Here is a 17,773-nt window from a genome sequence, read left to right as displayed (position 1 = left end):
TTATGGCGACTCACTAGAAGATGCACAATGCATCATCACGCCATCTCGACTTTCTTTCAATGAAGTCTCCGGCACCTCGAAACAACATTACGAGGATTTGATATACTTATTGACAGACCATCATAATTTCCGACTCAAGGAGTTTCAATCAGTAAATTTTGTCACACCTTAATTACAGTGCACAATTTTCGTGCACAATGTGTTAGACAGGCCACCTGCCAACTGCGGTTTTCTAAGTTGTGAAAACACACGGTAAGGTATGTCACGAGCTTTTTCTCTACAAACTAATTCTTCGTAATCTGCACTGTAACCTAACTAACCTAAAATAATCGTTTTGCAAACGGTTTCTCACTAATCGCTCACACCTAGTAAGCACTAACCGTTATACCCTTTTCTCTAAAATAGGAACAGGTGTACTACATGGTTCCGTACTATCTCTTATATGTATCCAATATTGGCTTTTTTTCAGCCATATGTTCTCGCTCCATGACAGAACCCAGTGTCTGCCTGGCACCCTTTTATCCTTTTTTTGTCTGACCGTTTTTTATCTGACCGCCACCCTTTTATCGCCTTTCACCCTCTCCACAATTGCTTCTGAGCGCCTAGGTAGGTTTTAGTTGCAAGTGATAATCACCATCTCACTCTCTCCTACCTCTCCCTGCCCCCCTTTGTCCTTTTCCGCGTGATTCGGACTTCACAAGGAGCATTGACCCCTGCGCTTTTCCTTTTTTTGTGTGGCGGCCTCAAGGTAGGTGCCGCTCTTTCCAGCTAACCCCTCCCCACGTTGCACGCATTCCACGTGCTTTGCTGGCGCTTCCTCTCCTGTCACGTCAGGATACTGCGTTGCATTGTCACGAACATTCTCGTTCACAATGGTGGCCCTGTCCAGCTTTAAGTCTGCTTTAAGTCTTTTCTCTACCACCTTCCGTGTATAACGCGCCATACTCAGCTCATTTTTGAGCTCTTCGAACTGATTCACAAGCTCATCCTGGTCATCCTCCATTTTCTTCAGCCTAGCATCGACATCAACGTGTCTGCCGATTGATTCGATTCCCTCTCCATTCTCATCCTGCTTTGAGGGACCCCCCACACACCGCACGCTTTCCCGTCCTTCTTGCCATGTATTACACGGCTTTTTTGTGCAAATGCGGAAGCTTTCAGTGCACGTGCCTTCTAGTAAAAACCGATACGCACAGAATCTAAATCCTTAAAATGCCACAAAGTCATTCTCACCAATGTTTTAAAAGCAACCAATGTTGCACTGACTTAAGGTGTGACACGTGTGCACACGTGTTCAACCACGCCGCCACGCTCTTTCCTACCGAAGCAATATTCCCGATACCAAAGCGCACACAGTAAAACTACTAATAGGTATTAACCTTGCGACTTCCAAGCTACTATTTATTAGCTATAAAGACTCAACGTCACACCCGGTTGCACGTGTTGAAGCACGTGGCGCGAAAGGACGCTTTGACTATCCTGCAAAACCAAATATACACGAAACACACACATGCACACGATAAGAAAGAGAAAAAAAAAGAAAGCTACCAAAATTTTTTAACGGCTAAAGAAAATCAGCAAATCAATAACAGAAGCAAGTTCAAAGCATGCAGAAAAAACTTGATTTCGTCGCCGTCACAGAGCCTTGGCAAAACACGTCCATCCGCCAAATAATCTGTCACCGCCAGCTGCTCCTGAATACTGCTCCTCAACACTGCTCCTCAACATCCAGCGCCGCCTCCAAGGCATGGCGCGCATATTCCCATCGCATATTGAGCGCCTACATGACAGTCATGAAGAGAGGTCATGTAGGCCCCCTAGTCGCATTCACCTGACGCGTCGCTCGAGCATCCTCATCAGCGTCTCGCTCAGGAAGCGATACAGGCGCGCTTTGCGAAGCAGCGCGCGTTAAAATAATAAAAGAAAAAAATTGGAGGACGCTTAAGCTTAGCCTTCAAGAGTGGAACGCGATAGCGTTGTCGCACCCCGTTCGCACCGCCCATTCATTCGCTCGGCATGCTCTTGAGTAACACTAAGATGAAACGTCCGTCTGAGCAAGCGGAACGAACGAAAGAACTCGGTGTCTCGGAGGAAGAAACGATCTACACGAGCCAAACATCGTGATCGGCACGGGCAGGCGGACCGCGACGCGCCATGAAGACGAAGGGGAGAAACGGGCGAGTGGCGCGCCACCTGTCGGGGCAGCGCCATACATTGCGAGGAGGGTGTCTTCGGTGTTTGCCGCAAGATGGTGTACGTGCGCGCCAAGCGCAGAAGAAATGTAGCGGAAGCGTACTTCGCTACTCATTGAATTGCGACTTCTGTCATTTACATGCTCATAATTACCGATATACACCGCAGTATAACTTACTAAGGCACGTTTCTAAGGCAACACCGCATTCACTAGAGGCACTTTTGTCCCGCTTTGAAGCATCGAACTCGTGGCTGAGTGGTAGCGTCTTCGTCTCACACTCCGGAGACCCTGTTTCGATTCCCAACCAGCCCCTATTGCAAGTTGTTCTTATTTATGAATTGCCTTCCGCCATTTTTCGCTCACAGCCAACGCCGCCAACGCCGACGACACTGGCTTTTCTGCGACACGAGCTCCTTAACGCTGTCGCGTTACAATCTTAAAACTTCCGGCGTGCTGCGTGGAGAGGCCTTCTACAGGACGGCAGTATTGACGACGCTGGATCTATCGTGCGCCGCCTGCTTATTGTTTTTTCACATCACAGTTCTTGGCGGCGAACAGTATCGTCACGCGTCCAGTGATTGGTGCTGTTTTCTGAGTTTTGTGCATAGGCGGCACCAAGCCAATTATTTTTCAGAGGTTGGTTCATGTTTCGTGGGCGTCTAGCCACCTTCTGTGGGTGCCAACAGCCCGGCACTTATCATCGGTGAATGTAATCTAGTAAGATCAATCAAGACTGGGGAATGAGAGCGGACCCCGAAGGGCAGGGGGCGCAGGTTAACACAGGGTCCTTGAGCGTTAGCTGCGACGAGGCGAGAGCGGGACGAACTGACACGCTCCCGATCGTGACACAAGGAAGAAAGCCATTAATTCTAGTGGCCGAATGGGAGCTCGAGCGCACACAAGGGCTCTAGCTCGTGTTATGTGGGACTTGACGTATACGTGCCAGCCGTGCCAAAGAAGAACGCCTCTAGGACGAAGTGCTTGGGGCGTCCGAAATCCTTCATTACACAGGTCAACCCACCGCGGTTGCTTAGTGGCTGTGGTTTTGGGCTGCTAATCACGGCGTTGCGGGATCGAATCCCTGCCACGGCGGCCGCATTTCGATGGGGACGAAATGCGAAAACACTCGTGGTACTTGGGTTTGGGTGAACATGGAAGAACCCCAGGTGGTCCAAGTTCCCGGAGACCCCCACTATATGGCATGACTCATAATAAGATCGTGGAACCCCATATATAGTTGTTATTATTATTATGCAGGTCACTTAATTGTAAAGGTCGTGCAGCGTACAGCTCACACAAGAACAGGCCAGAGTCATTCCTTACAGGTCATTATAGGTGCTCGACTGTAGTAGGGGTCGGCATCCCAGAAACACGCGTAGAGTTTGAACATCGCGCCCCTGTGTGTGTTGCGTTGGCGGTTCAAACGCACCGTCTATGGAAGAGTTCGGGACAGTTTTCACATCACCATTGCAGCTAAATGAAACACGCGCAAGCCTATGTGTTAGCGCTCATAACCACTGCAGTCACTCTGGTAATCTACGCAGTTTTCTAAAAATACTTGGTCAAAGGCTGGTTACCGAGAAAATCAGAGCAGTCCTAGTGCATTGGTTCTGTAGCAGCGAAAGCCTTTTATCTCAACATATCCCATGCAAAGCCCTTAAAGAGCACAAACTCCATGTTGAAGGTAACATTTCGCAATAACACGCCTTTTGAGAGTCGAAAAAAAAAACCACGACGTCGACCTCAACCCTCATTTGGAAGAAAAATCGCATTACGTGAATGTCACCGTGTAAGTGCGAAGTCGTCATACTTGCAGTGACCCAAGTTGACGTCAAAGAAAGGTTCATTGATAAGCAGCAGATGCCCGTTGTCTCCTGGGGCATATATCCAGTGTCACACACAGAACGGCCGCATGATACATACTCAATGGTATGTATTTCATTCATTTTTCATACGTCACCTGTGAATTTCTTGTGCTCTTCCCCAACTTACACGGTTAAGTAGGCGACAATGTCAACGCGCACAGCAAATAATATCTGGAATATAAATTCTGGAGCTCCATGTCTTAGCTTACCGCGCCGAGCTCTATAGGCGGGGTGTACTTGCATTGCAATTTGCACTAGCATTCTGTGTTATATAGTACCTGGTGCCAGGAATGTGGCCTGCCTCTTTACGAGTGGCGACCTTCCTCAAAAGCACGCACACGGAAATTCGTTTTACGGTATGTCAGGCCTTAAAACCTGAAGTGCAAAATCACTGCAAGCACCGCAAGCGCTTTCGTTCCATCGTCTGCTTCACATGCCAGTGTTCTGACTTCTGCCGTTCGCGGAGTTGTTCGCCAGTGCGTCGTAGTGTCCCTGTATATGCCACCGCAGGGAGCAGGGTCGCGCATAGGTCCGCTTTAAGTTCCAGCTCTGCAGCGGAGCCACTCCTCGCGCTTGCAGGAGGCAAATGTCGCGCGGAGTTCCATTTGTTGTTTGTCTGTTGGTCGCGAGCTACATGCGGCCACTGTTCGCAAGCGCTGAGCAAGATGATACTTTTCAATGCAGGCCAAGCTCGAACGATTGGCGTAGCAGGAGAGGTGCCAACGCTCCGAATTTTTTTGTTTGTGCGTACATATACAAACACCCGCACGAATGTACTTATAAAGAAGAGGACCCCCCTCGATCCCTCGAATTAATATCCCGACTACGTCCGTGGCTCGAACAGCTCAAAAGTTCGCGTGCAAACGCGCATTACCTTGCAATGAAAAGCGCTGCAATGTTTTTCAGCATGCATATGAAGTTTTCTCGCGGAGGCGTAAGGGAAGAATTTTTCAAATGGTGTTTAAAGAAAACTTCACACACGTGTGGTAGACAATTATGTGAGCACATTTTGGCTGCCGAAATGAGACGAATAATGAATGTCACCAAGAAAACTATCGTGCCTGCACTTATGTCAGTGACCGGTAACCGTGACCGTCATTCATCACTAAACGTCGTTCACAGCAGCTGCATGTTTTCGATATATGCCGTGCAGACACGTAAATTTAAACGCATTTCAAATGCTCACATGCGCATGTTTTATGCATAGCTTATTTTTACGATTCATACCGCAAACTTAACAGCTGCTTCACAGCAGCAAATCTGCAACAAGGAAAAACATTCAAGATGCACGAGCTTCTAGATCAAACTTATTTCGTACGAGGGAAGGAATGAGCAACGGCTGGTGGCAGCAGGGCATCAGTGCTGGTTCTTGGAGCCTTGTGGGGCAGAATTCATAGCCACTGCAAAGGCAACAAGTTATTAGGAGTAACAACAGGTTATTGGTATTGGACTAATCACATAAGTTGACAAACTTGCAAAGTAATTATTCGCGCATTGCAGACTGTAATATGACAGCACATTTTACTTTATCTCTTCATACTACTCAGGTAGTATGAAGAGAGAGGTGGTATGAAAATATATCGTGTACCTAGGAGTGTTCAAGACCGCATGCATGCGTCAGATTCGGGAAACAAGAGGTGAGGACCATGGAGAATTGAGACTATAGACAGTTTTAGTACTGCGTACGTAGCGTACGCAACGGCGTTGCGTACGTAAGATCGCTGCGTTCTGCAAACTGCGCATGTGCAGAACGCAACACAAACGCTACGAGATGCGTACGCGGCCGCTGCGTACGCACGCATCCGATTCTTGCGTGCGTACGTGGGGAGCCTTGCGTGCTGCTCTCGTGGTTCTCGTTCGTTCGGGAGAGCGTGATACAAGAGTTTCGAAAAATGGCAGCGTCAAAGGCGACCAGCGGAAAGCGGTACTTTTCAATGGACTCCGATTTGGCTTTGCTGCGTGAAGTGAACGCGCAGAACCCATTCCCAGATCCTGCACGTTGGGAATGCATAGCAAAAATAGGAACTTTGTTTTTGAGAAAGTGTTCAGTGTGTGCTGTTTGCGCGAAAGGCTCGACCTGCTTTTGTCGCAGTTTGTCGCAAATGACCGTGCCAGCCCCAGAAAGCAAGTACTCGGTTTTTATTTTTGTCGATGTGATTCGTGCATTATATCCGCATTAAAAGTAGTCTCTTAAAGACCTAAATATAGTTCGACGAAGCGGGAACGCGCCCACACGTTAAATCACGTTAGCGAGATCAACAGCGTCTTGTTCGACCAACGGTTCGACGTACTGGCGGACACGGCCATACGCTCCGACGCGCCCGTCGTCTAACGCTCGCCCTCTTACGTACGTAGGCATTTCGCAGTTCTAAAAGCCCTAACGCGACACGCGCTCCTACGTTCCGCAAAGCCCTTGCGTGCTGCGTACGTATCGTCATGACGCAGTACTAAAACTGTCTTATATCGTGCAACCTATAGCAAAACCCGCAGAGGGCGGACAAATCAGCGGATCTCTTAGGCACGTAGGGCCCTCTGGACCACACTTTTCGGCGATAAGGTAGCGTAGCAGCCTGCGGGATTATCTTACTGAGCTATGTCGAATGCTCGGTTCCGGTAGTCGGAAGTTCAAATCCCCCCCCCCCCCGTTTTGTTTCTTTATTTTTTTTCTGGGGAGGGGGGGGGGGCTATGATGTATCTGAATTTGACATCTCCAGTGCACTACATCTGCAGGCTTGGAGTGACGCCTGACACCGGCGAACGGTGTCGAGAGCGATTGATGCTATACTAATCCAGGTGAAAACAAATTAGGAAGGCCCACTAGCTTGAACAAAGACACTCTCTCACCAGAACAGGAATTGGCCTCCCTGCCGCAATATTCGGCCACAACCTCCCTGATAATATTTAGAATTAAGCAATGGCCCTCAGTCCCAAGTAGATGCGAAGCACCTGACCAAGGCGGCGGCCAGACCTGTAACGCAGCAGAGGGTGCTAAGAAACTCTGGACCCGGACAGGCCGCCAATGGAAACTGACCATGTCAACCTTTCACAGCCGAACTCTGTCGAGTGTGGCGAGCTTAGCAGGACTCCTTGAAGAACTATCAGACATTGTTTGGGATGTCATTGGCCTTAGTGAGATTAGAACTAGTGAAGCTTATACGTACATTGCTAAATAACGGCCATGTCCTCGGCTATAGAAGTCTGCCTGATAAGAAGCAATACGGGCTAGGATTCCTAATTCATAAGGACATAGCGGGCAACACTGACGAATTCTGCAACATTAATGATAGAGTAGCAGAAGTCGTAATCAAATTTAATAAGAGGCATAGATTAAAGGTAGTACAAGCTTGCGCTCCAACATCAAGTCACGACGATGAGGAGGTAGATCAGTTTTATGAAGATGTTGAATTAGCGATGAGAAAAGTGCAAACTCGGTATACAGTAGTAATGGGCGACTTCAATGAAAAAGTGCAGAAAAAGCAGTCGGAAGAACAGGCAATTGGCAACTACGGCGTCGATTCTAGAAACCCTAGACGAGAGATGCTGGTAGAAGTCGCAGAACGGAATAAGCCGAGAATAATTAACACCTTTTTCAGGGAACGCAGCAACAGAAAGTGGACCTGGAAAAGCCCAAATGGTGAAACAAAAAATGAAATTGATTTCATATTTTCAGCCGATCCCAGCATAGTGGAGAATGTAGAAGTGATAGGCAAGGTAAAGTGCTGTGATGTCAGTGAGGGCTAGTTTCACCTCAATTGGAAGAGACAAAGAGTAAATTGGTCAAGAAGAAACAGGTCAACTTAGAGACAGAAATGGTAAAAGCCGACAAATTTAGGCTGGTACTTGCAAACAAATATGCAGCCTTAGAACAGACAGATGATCATGATGACTTAGAGGTAATGAATGAAACCGCAACGAGGCTGGCTTCAGAGGCAGCAATTGAATGGGCAGGCTAGGCACCAAGGCAACCAGTAGGCAAGCTCTCCCAAGTAACAAAGGGATTAATAAAGAAACGACTAAGAATGAAAATGTACAACACGAGAGATAAGATAGAATTCGCGGAACCGTCAAAACTGATCAACAAGGCGAAAATAAGTGATATTCAAAATTATATTGTGAGAAAGACTGAAGAAGCCGTAAAAAATGGACGCAACGTGAGATTGCTGAGAGGGAAAATTGGCATAGGACAAACCAATCTGTATGCACCGAAAGATAAGCAGGGTGATATCATCAGCAATCTCGAATGTATAATGAAAGCAGCGGAAGAATTCTATACTGACCTGTACAATACCCAAAGGAGTCAAGATACCTCCATTAGAAACAGTAATGAACAGGATAAAGAAACTCCTATACCTAGCGATGAGGTCAGAAGGACCTTGCAAGACATTAAACGAGGAAGAGCGGCAGGAGAAGATGGAATAACAGTCGATTTAATCAAAGATGGAGGAAACAAAATGCTTGAAAAACTGGCGGCTCTCTATACGAAGTGTCTATCGCCTGCTAGGGTCCCAGAAAACCGGAATAATGCTAACATTATACTAATCCACAAAAAGGGAGACGTTAAATAATTGAAAAATCATAGGCCCATTAGCCTACTCCCAGTATTATACAAAATATTTACCAAAATAATCTTCAATAAATTAAGGGCAACACGGGAATTTAATCAACCAAGGGAACAGGCTGGCTTCAGGAAGGGATACAGGAAGGATCAGGTTATTGAGAATCCGCAGGTTCAATAAGCGTCTCTATATGGCTTTCATAGATTACGAAAAAGCATATGATTCAGTAGAGATACCAGCAGTCATAGAGGCATTGTATAATCAATGAGTACAGAACGCTTACGTAAATACTTTGCAAAATATCTACAGAGGTTCTACAGCTACCTTAATTCTACACAAGAAAAGAAGGAAGATACCTATAAAGAAAGGGGTCAGACATGGAGACACAATCTCTCCACTGGTATTCACTGCGTGCTTGGAAGAAGTATTCAAGCTATGAAAGTGGGAAGGTTTTGGAGTAAGGATCGATGGCGAATACCTCAGCAACCTTCGCTTTGCCGATGAGATTGTTCTATTCAGCAACACTGCAGACGAGTTACAACAAAAGATTGAGGAGCTTAACAGGGAAAGTGTAAGAGAGGGGTTGAAGAATAATATGCAGAAGACAAAGATAATGATCAATAGCCGGGCAAGGGAACAAGCGTTCAGTCAGCCTCTAGAGTCTGTGGAGGAGCACGTTTACCTAGGTCAACAAATCACATTAAACCCCGACCATGAGAAGGAAATTCACAGAATAATAGAAATAGGTTGGATCGCATACGGCAGACATCGTGAGCTCCTCACTGGAAGCTTACACTTATCATTGAAAAAGAAGGTATACAATCAGTACATTTTACTTGTGCTGACATATGGGACAGAAACTGGGAGACTGACAAAGAAGTTTGAGAACAGGGACCGCGCAAAGAGCGATGGAACGAAGAATGATAGGCATAGCCTTAAGAGACAGAAAGAGAGCGGTTTGGATCAGAGAGCAAACGGCTATAAACGATATTCTAATTGACATCGATAGAAAAAAATGGAGCTGGGCAGGTCATATAATGCGCCGGTTAGATAACCGTTCGGCCATTAGGGTTACAGAATGGATACCAAGAGAAGGGAAACGCAGTCGAGGACGGCAGAAGACTAGGTGGAGCGATGAAATTAGGAAATTCGCGGACGATAGTTGTGATCGGTTGGCGCAGGACGGGGGTAATTGGAGGTCGCAGGGAGAGGCCTTCGTCCTGCAGTGGGCATAAAACAGGCGGATGATGAACTGTGGCGCACGCGATACATTCTGTGTCGTCATGGCACAGCGTTAGCGTTCTTTCAGGTACGTCTTTAAAATATCATTATCAGAACAGGAAAAAAAGAAAGCTCCCATGAGTGAATTTGTATAACCGTCCGTATAGAAATTCTATGCTGTACACGCGAAGCCAACAAACACTGACACCAAGGACAACATAGGGGAAATTAGCTTAATAAATGAAATAAAGACGCGATAAATTAATGGAAATGAATGTGTATGACAAAAACAACTTGCCGCAGGTGGGGAACGATCCCACAACCTTCGCATTTCGCGTGCGATGCTCTACCAATTGAGCTACCGCGGCACCGTTCCCCCATCCACTTTCTCGAGTATTTGTTTTCCTAGTACAACCCTGAGAGTGTTAGCCAGCGCCAGCACTCACAGACTTTGGCGGCGGATGTGGCACATCCTTTCTGCCGCAGGCGTCACGAGAACGTGATCTTCCATTTTTCTGTCATTAAACGTCTTGACACGGCGTTTGTGCAGTACCTGGTGGACCTGCTGTTAGCTGTGACCCAGCTGTGCTTGCTGGTGGCCAAGCTGCAGACGTACGAGTGCTTCCCAAGCGCCGTCAGGGCCACTGCTGTGCACACGGCGGCCGCAACGGGATGCCTCGGACAGGGCGCCGCCCAGTTCCTGGTGGACGCCGCGCAAGCCGCTCACGTCACCTCGGCCCTCGTGGCTGTCGCAGTGGGCCTCCTGGTCTGCGGGCTGGCCATCCACTGGCTACCCGAGACCAAGGACGTCGAGCTGCCCGAAGTGCAGAGGGAAGTCCTCGCGCAGGGAATGCAGCAGCAGGCTTCGTCGCCGTCCAAAGAACCAATGCTCCCGGCGGTGAGCGTCGACAGTATGCCGCCGGCCACGCGCCAGCGGGCCCCCTCCACAGCCGACAACGCCGCCGCAAAGAACTGAAGCGCGCGGAAACGTCTGCCGCGAGGCAGGTCGCTCTACCTTAGGTCCCGGCAATGTCACGTCGGAGAATACGGACTCAGCTAGGTGGCATTTGAGCAGGACCCAAAGGCACCATCGCGACCTCCTGTGCGTGTACTCCACGCTGGTGGTGTTTTATTTTATGTTTTGATGTGTTCTTTTCCTTCTGAAATTTGAGGACCCGATGGCGCTTCATCTGTCGAAGTTCGTGTAAAACGTACGCACGTGAATTACGACACCGGTGCTTTCTAGCGTTAGCCAGCACGCAGTGAGCGTTTACTTGTGGTTGCTGGGAAAAAAAGCACTTACTACCGTGTTCTTATTTGTAACTGTATTTGTCAAATATTGTTCATTCTGCCATAGAAACACTTCATGCCTCGTTATCTTATGTATTGACATACCGCGCGCTTTTTCATCAACCACCACCCATTTCACCACGTTCCCGTGGAAAATGATGTCTCCTGCCTTCCACACCGATCGATTACCTTCGAGTACCAAATTGCGAACTTTATGAGTTCACGCCTTCTTGTTCTGTTTTTCTTTCCTGCTTTATGTCGTGGTTAGGTTCCCCTGATTATTTCGCGTACATGTGTCGAACATAATCCGTACTAGCTGGAATGATCGGGAGATCGTTCGCCTCCTGCGTTAACTATTGTAGGGAAGTATATGCAGTTCATTCATTCAACCAACGACAAAAGTTTATTAAAAATATTGTCCTATTGGCAAAACACAGAAGTTAATGAAGGTCAACTGCATGGTCAAACATAATTTTATGTGCTGCGGCGGGCGTACAGTCTTTGCATATCGTTCTTGTGGAATTTCAGCACGGTCCTTTATGAAAGGGAACACGCTTGCTCGTGGCCTGTGCTGTGTGGAGGCTGCTTAGAGTGCCATAGAGTGGCAGCAAGAGGAACGACATCCGCTTGTGGCGTCTTGTATTGGCGACCAGAATAAACAGGCACGGGTGACGGGCAAGCACATGCTGGGCTCCCTCCCGCGCCAGACGGATGCGCAAGTGGCGGGGCCTGCAGCGCAGGGTTTGCTGTTGGCAATCCGCGCTCGGTACGCTAGCGCACTGGAAATTAACGTGGGACTGCCACCACATGTTCGCCAGGTGATAGGTACTTTCAGCGTATTTTAATGCATAAGAATTTTCTAGAGAGTACTCCGAAAAATCTGTAACTCGCGCGAAAAGTGTAATGCCTTGCATCTGTATAAGAATGCGTAATTTGCGAATACATTTAATCGTTATAACAGTGTAAATGTAGATGATCGGTAGCTTCATAAACAATAATGAATAACAAATACGAAACAAAATTGATTATAAAGCCCACACGGATACATACGGTTCCACAGAAAATGCCTGGGAAGCTAATAGCAGAGGTGGGCCAACCTAAATTTGTTGGTGGGGGTGGGTCAACCTAAATTTGGGGCAATAAAAATTCAAACAGCGCATAAACGACGGGACCAGAATGAGGAGGAGACAAACACGGCGCTGAACCGTGTTCCAAAGGAATTCCGTGAGGTGGTCAATGATCACACACCACTCGCGAAACATACGCCGACCTCGGCATCTAGTTCGAAGCAAGTCTTTGAACAGCCTCGCCTGGCGCCACCACTCACTCTTGAGAATTTTGCATATTCTTCTGTTGTGTCCCGTAGACGGACGTAGCCAGCCACAAAGCGCTTGTAATTCCAAAGGGCAGGTATCATACCGGCAGTGCCACGACGCGGTGCGAGCTCGGCAGATGGCTTCATTGATTAGGCTTCATTGATTTAACCTTCATCTGATTAGCCAAATAATTTCGCATAAATTAGGTTTCATTAGCATCATTATTCTTAATTACCTTCAATTATTCTTATTCTTGATTAACAAGATGTAATTTCATCGCAATTAATCTCATTGCACTTTTTTAACCTTATTTACTCTTACACCTCTTCAGTACCAATTATATATCATCATCATCAGCCTGGCTGGCTGGCTGCGCCCACTGCAGGGCAAAGGTCTCTCCCTCCCATTCTTCTCCAACTACCCCGGTCTTGTGCTAATTGTGGCCATGTTGTCCCTGCAAACTTCTGAATCTCCTCCACTCGCCTAACTTTCTGCCGCCCCCTGCTACGCTTCCCTTCTCTTGGAATCCAGTCCGTAGCCCTTAATGACCATCACTTATCTTCCCTCTTCATCACATGTCCTGCCCATGCCCATTTCTTTTTCTTGATTTCAATTAAGATGTCCTTAACTCGCGTTTGTTTCCTCGCCCAATATGCTCTCTTCTTATCCCTTAACGTTACACCCATCATCGTTGCGTCGTCCTCAATTTAAGTAGAACCCTTTTCGTAAGCCTCCACATTTCTGCCCCGTAGGTGAGTACTGGTAAGACACAGCTGTTATACACTTTTCTCTTGAGGGATAATGGCAACCTGCTGTTCATGATCCGAGAACGCCTGCGAAACTCACCCTAGCCCATTCTTATTCTTCTGACTATTTCAGTCTCATGATCCGGATCCGCGGTCACTACCTGCCCTAAGTAGATGTATTGCCTTACCACATCCAGTGCCTCACTACCTGTCGTAAACTGCTGGTCTCTTCCGAGACTGTTAAACATTAGATTTCTGCAGAATAATTTTTAGACCCACTCTTCTGCTTTGCCTGTCCAAGCCAGTGAGCATGCATTGCAATTGGTCCCTTGTGTTACTAGGCAAGGCAATATCATCAGCGAATCGCAAGTTACTAAGGTATTCTCTATTAACTCTTATCCCCAATTTATACACAATATTACCAATTATTTATAATGATAATCATAAAAATCAGTAGCAATATGCAGTCATAAGGTATTCTAAAATATACCTCCATAGGGTCCCATATATACCTATGCATGGTATATATCACATTTACATCACATTTACGCTCATGACATTAAAGCAGATCACGTGATGTAAAAAAAATAATAAGGGACGTCCTCACTCTGTCAGAGACATAGGATGCGGATTCGCTGCCGATAGCCGGTTTTCAACCAGAGTATCAGCGAAACCGTTTGTGCGCTAAGTGCGTTAATGTCGATACAGAAGACGTAGGGTTCAGTTAGGATGGCGGAGATTAGAACAAACCGTAGGTCGCCGCCTGCCGTTTTTACAGAGATATGGTACGTTCTCTGCTGAATGCAAAATAGTAATATTTGGCGAAGCTGCTCCCGGCAGCAGTGTCTCACATCTAGTATGATTTATATACCATGTTCCGAAAGTGTTGCATGGTGCATTCAAAGGTCACAGCTTTGATCTATCCTTGTTGGTATTCTTATATATGGGTGCTGACTATGGAGGAAGAAAATAACTTAGGAAGGAGCATCACATTACGCAGCCAGCCTTGGCAAGCCACCGTCATTTCCATCAATTCCTCCCTTGAAAAGTCAGCCCAACACGAGACCTCCAAGACTGAGCGAATTCGCTGAAAATGTTTCGTTCCTAGCAGTTTTTAATAATTGCACTCCATTGTTTGGCTCGTCTGCCAATCGTAGCTTTGACAACCGAGCAGGTTGTCAAATCACGCGTTGGACCACCTCATATGGCCTCAATCGCGCTGAGCCAAGCGCACTCCTAGTTATTTACTTCCTCTATCATAATAAAGCAAGTAAAACAATATAATACGGTGGCATGCTTCGCTAAAAAATGTTATTTTCTGAAGTGAGAATACCAGGTCCGGAACCACTTTACGCACCATCCTTTTTTAAGACTCAATTTATAGTTAAACAACCACCGTGATAACCACATGAAGATTATCATTACTGGGAGCAACTTACGAAAACGATCTATATTAACGTCGTTAGTGTAGCACAATACATTGACGCCCCAAAACTACGATATCTCACTTCACTGCTTTGAAAGGCAATAGTGCGATCTAGAAAGCGCTTACGTAGAGCATTTCATGCTGACATTACTAGCGGCAAAGTTGTTGCTTCAGCATTCATGCGAAAATCATCTGGAAATTATCGGCAATACAAACCTCCACAAATCAATTTTCTGTTGTTGCTTTCATTTGGGGGGGGGGGGGGGTGCAACTGTGCTGCTTCAAAAACTCGGAGTGTTTACTTTGAACAGAGTAATTCATTGGTGAAGAAATTCATTCCGTTACGCAATTACCAGCGGACGAGAATACCCTGGCTGTTCTGACTGTGTGCGTCGCTAAGTTTAATTGATGCTGCTCTTAGTCTCGATCTGTTCGAAACAACTGTTGCGATCAGCAATAAGCTACACACCACCAGAAAGGAATTGGAATCCACAAAGACAAAGTTGAGGCACATCAATGTATTTCGCACTGTTACGTATGATGGCTCAGCAGCAGTGCTGAAGGCGCGCACATAAACTGGTGACAAACTTCATAGTATCGATGTTAATGCGGGAAATAAAGTACTGTCGATCTGCGGCATGGAATGCTGCTTGTCAGTTTCAAGGAAATTTCCAACCAGCCCTGTCTATTGGTCCTCCGTGCAAATCTCAGCGCTTTAAATTTAAGCACCAGAAATCAAAATGCCCGAAGGAAATGTTTATTTTTCAGAGACATGTCCAAATTACGCTCAGAAAGAAAAATATTAAACGAAAAGAAAAAAGAATCTTTCCAAGTAATAATGATGCTTGGGCTAGTAGGAACGTAGTGCACCTAAATGTTATGGCGCGAGAAGGATGAGGACACGAAGACATATGAAAGGCACACCACAAACACCAACTTCCAACTAAGTTCACATGGGAAGTGGCCCACACATATGTTCGAAGTCCACCCAATAGCGTGAAAGTTACCGTTGCCGATAACCATTAGCCCGTGGCTTGCTACGCATAGCTTGTGGCAATATCTTCTTTTTTATTAAAAAAACATACCCTTTTAGGAAGTCAAGTTCGCTCTGTCACAAATGAATTGATGGAGTGTTAGCACATTTAGCTCCCTCGTTTTCAATAAAGGAATGTCTATGATGTTTCGCGTTAACTTGTCCCACTCTCGTTTTAAGAATGTCGTGCGGTACAAACAATTGTCGTCTGACGTGAAACAGACGGTGCAGTGCATTAACCTATACATCAACTCTGCGATACAAGAGTAATGCCGGGAACCTTGCATCGGTATTTCTCCTCTGACCGTGTTTTCACCAGAAAGTCAGTGACGTACCAAACTTCTTCCTCGCCCGCTCTTACTGATTTAATGCAACAAAGGGCAGTTGCTACCTGTCATTGAGTGTTGCCCCTCCGAAGTGATTTAGCCATAAGTTCCCTACTTAAAAGCAAAACTCAGAAAAAAACACTTCTTCTGCTACGTCAGCTACGCAACACTCGTTCAGAAAGGGCATAGGCGGTTATGCAAAGGTTGACAGAAATGCTCTCATCGTTCCTTGATTTACCAAAAACACAGAGTTTATTGCTAACGTCACAACAGGGAAATATAGCGCTGCTGTTGTTCACCTGTCATGTTAGTGATGTTTCAGCACATGAATTTGTTTATTCTTCGTACTTCTGGCTTCGAACTCCGTTGTGTAACAAGCTTCAGCTTTCAAATTTCCATCGCATGAAGGTGATCACTGCGCAAGGGCAGATTTATTACAAATTGCTGCACTTAAAGCAGAATAGTTCGCTTAAAGTGATCGATTCGCAAAGTCACAAACTCGTGAAATGCGATAAGGACGATGTTTAGGCACATCCACGTACTGCCCGCCATTCTCACGTCGGATAAACCCCCATATGTATACCTGCAGTCCTCGTAGACACTAGAACCGGACTCTCGTAATTTTTGCGAAAACTACATGGCTAACGCCATTCACTGAATAAACGAAAAAAGAACTATGCGCTTATATGTTTCTCACTCTGACGCAACTTTGTTAGCTCCGCACACGGTTATACTGAAATGCAGGTACAAAAAACCTAGTGCTGGAATCTTCGTAGTTACCGAAAAAATGGCTGTGGCTTAGCTAAGGTTAAGCCCAGGATGCGAAGCATACTAGCATTTATTTTAACGCGACAGCGTTAAGGAGCTCGTGTCGCAGAAAAGCCGGTGTCGTCGGCGTCGCCTCAAGCCTGTTTCACATGATGCGATTTTCGTCGCTCCGGAAGTGCGATTTCCGTCGTTTGCGATGAAAATCGCAGTCGCAGTGCCGACCCCCCGATTTTCGGCTACGACCAACCGGTTGGTCGCACAGTCGCACCGTCGCACCGATCGCTGCGATTTTCCGTCGAAATTGCGCGGAGAGCTGCCAAAGGAGCTATTTAGCTGGTTTGTTTTGGAAAATGGCGTCTCGATCGACATGCGCGGAGACGTGGATCGCTGAATTCGGTACGTACGCGAAGGGACAATAAAAAACTTGTACCGCAGATTGCATTCTCCGATTTCTATGCGTTTGTTGACACTCTGCACAGCAAATGAAGTGCATTTTCACGTTTGCTTCGTACGCCTTTGCGAGTTGTCAGTGCTAGGAGGTGTTCGATCCACAGCAGACGACGAGGTCGCTACAATGTTTTGTTGAGTAGCATGCAAAAATCGCGCTTACGGAACAGCTTGAATTATTTCAACCTCGGCAAGGGCAAATGACAATACAGCAAAGTACCCGAAGTTTCAACGTTGCGCTGAACGCAGTACCGTTCAGTCGCATTTTCTTGTTGGTTTTCAAGCACAAATTTCCCGATGCATCTTGAAAGCTTATCTTGCCTCTTATTAAATTTGACAGAGCAAAAGCGTAGGCTATCGTAATGAATTTGCTATGATAGCATTGAATCCGTGGCTTGAATAAAATATTACATGCACGTTAAGTTGCACTTCTCTGGAGAAATTTTTTTTTCTTGCACAGAAACCAATAAACATTGACTATGTTGCGGACTTTGTATCCTTAATGCATCTGTATGAACACTTGCTCTGCAAGGTAATTAACTGTACAGCTAGAAGATTAAGTAAATTGCTTGCTATAGTGGCACA

General features: G+C 46.4%; 1 protein-coding gene across 2 annotated transcripts in view; it reads left to right on the top strand.

Moving 5' to 3' along the window:
- Positions 1 to 11,196, top strand: part of LOC135916832 (solute carrier family 22 member 7-like) — a 31,877-nt gene extending 20,681 nt beyond the window's left edge. For both annotated transcript variants that reach the window (XM_065450265.1, XM_065450264.1), the window contains exon 7: positions 10,387 to 11,196. In XM_065450265.1, the coding sequence (XP_065306337.1) occupies positions 10,387 to 10,856 (470 nt within the window). In that variant the 3' untranslated portion in view covers positions 10,857 to 11,196. The remainder of the gene's footprint in view (positions 1 to 10,386) is intronic.
- The last annotated feature ends 6,577 nt before the right edge of the window (positions 11,197 to 17,773 follow it).

This window comes from Dermacentor albipictus, chromosome 7 (assembly GCF_038994185.2).
Source record: "Dermacentor albipictus isolate Rhodes 1998 colony chromosome 7, USDA_Dalb.pri_finalv2, whole genome shotgun sequence".
Lineage (NCBI taxonomy): Eukaryota > Metazoa > Arthropoda > Arachnida > Ixodida > Ixodidae > Dermacentor > Dermacentor albipictus.
This window is presented reverse-complemented; position numbering and strand designations above follow the sequence as displayed.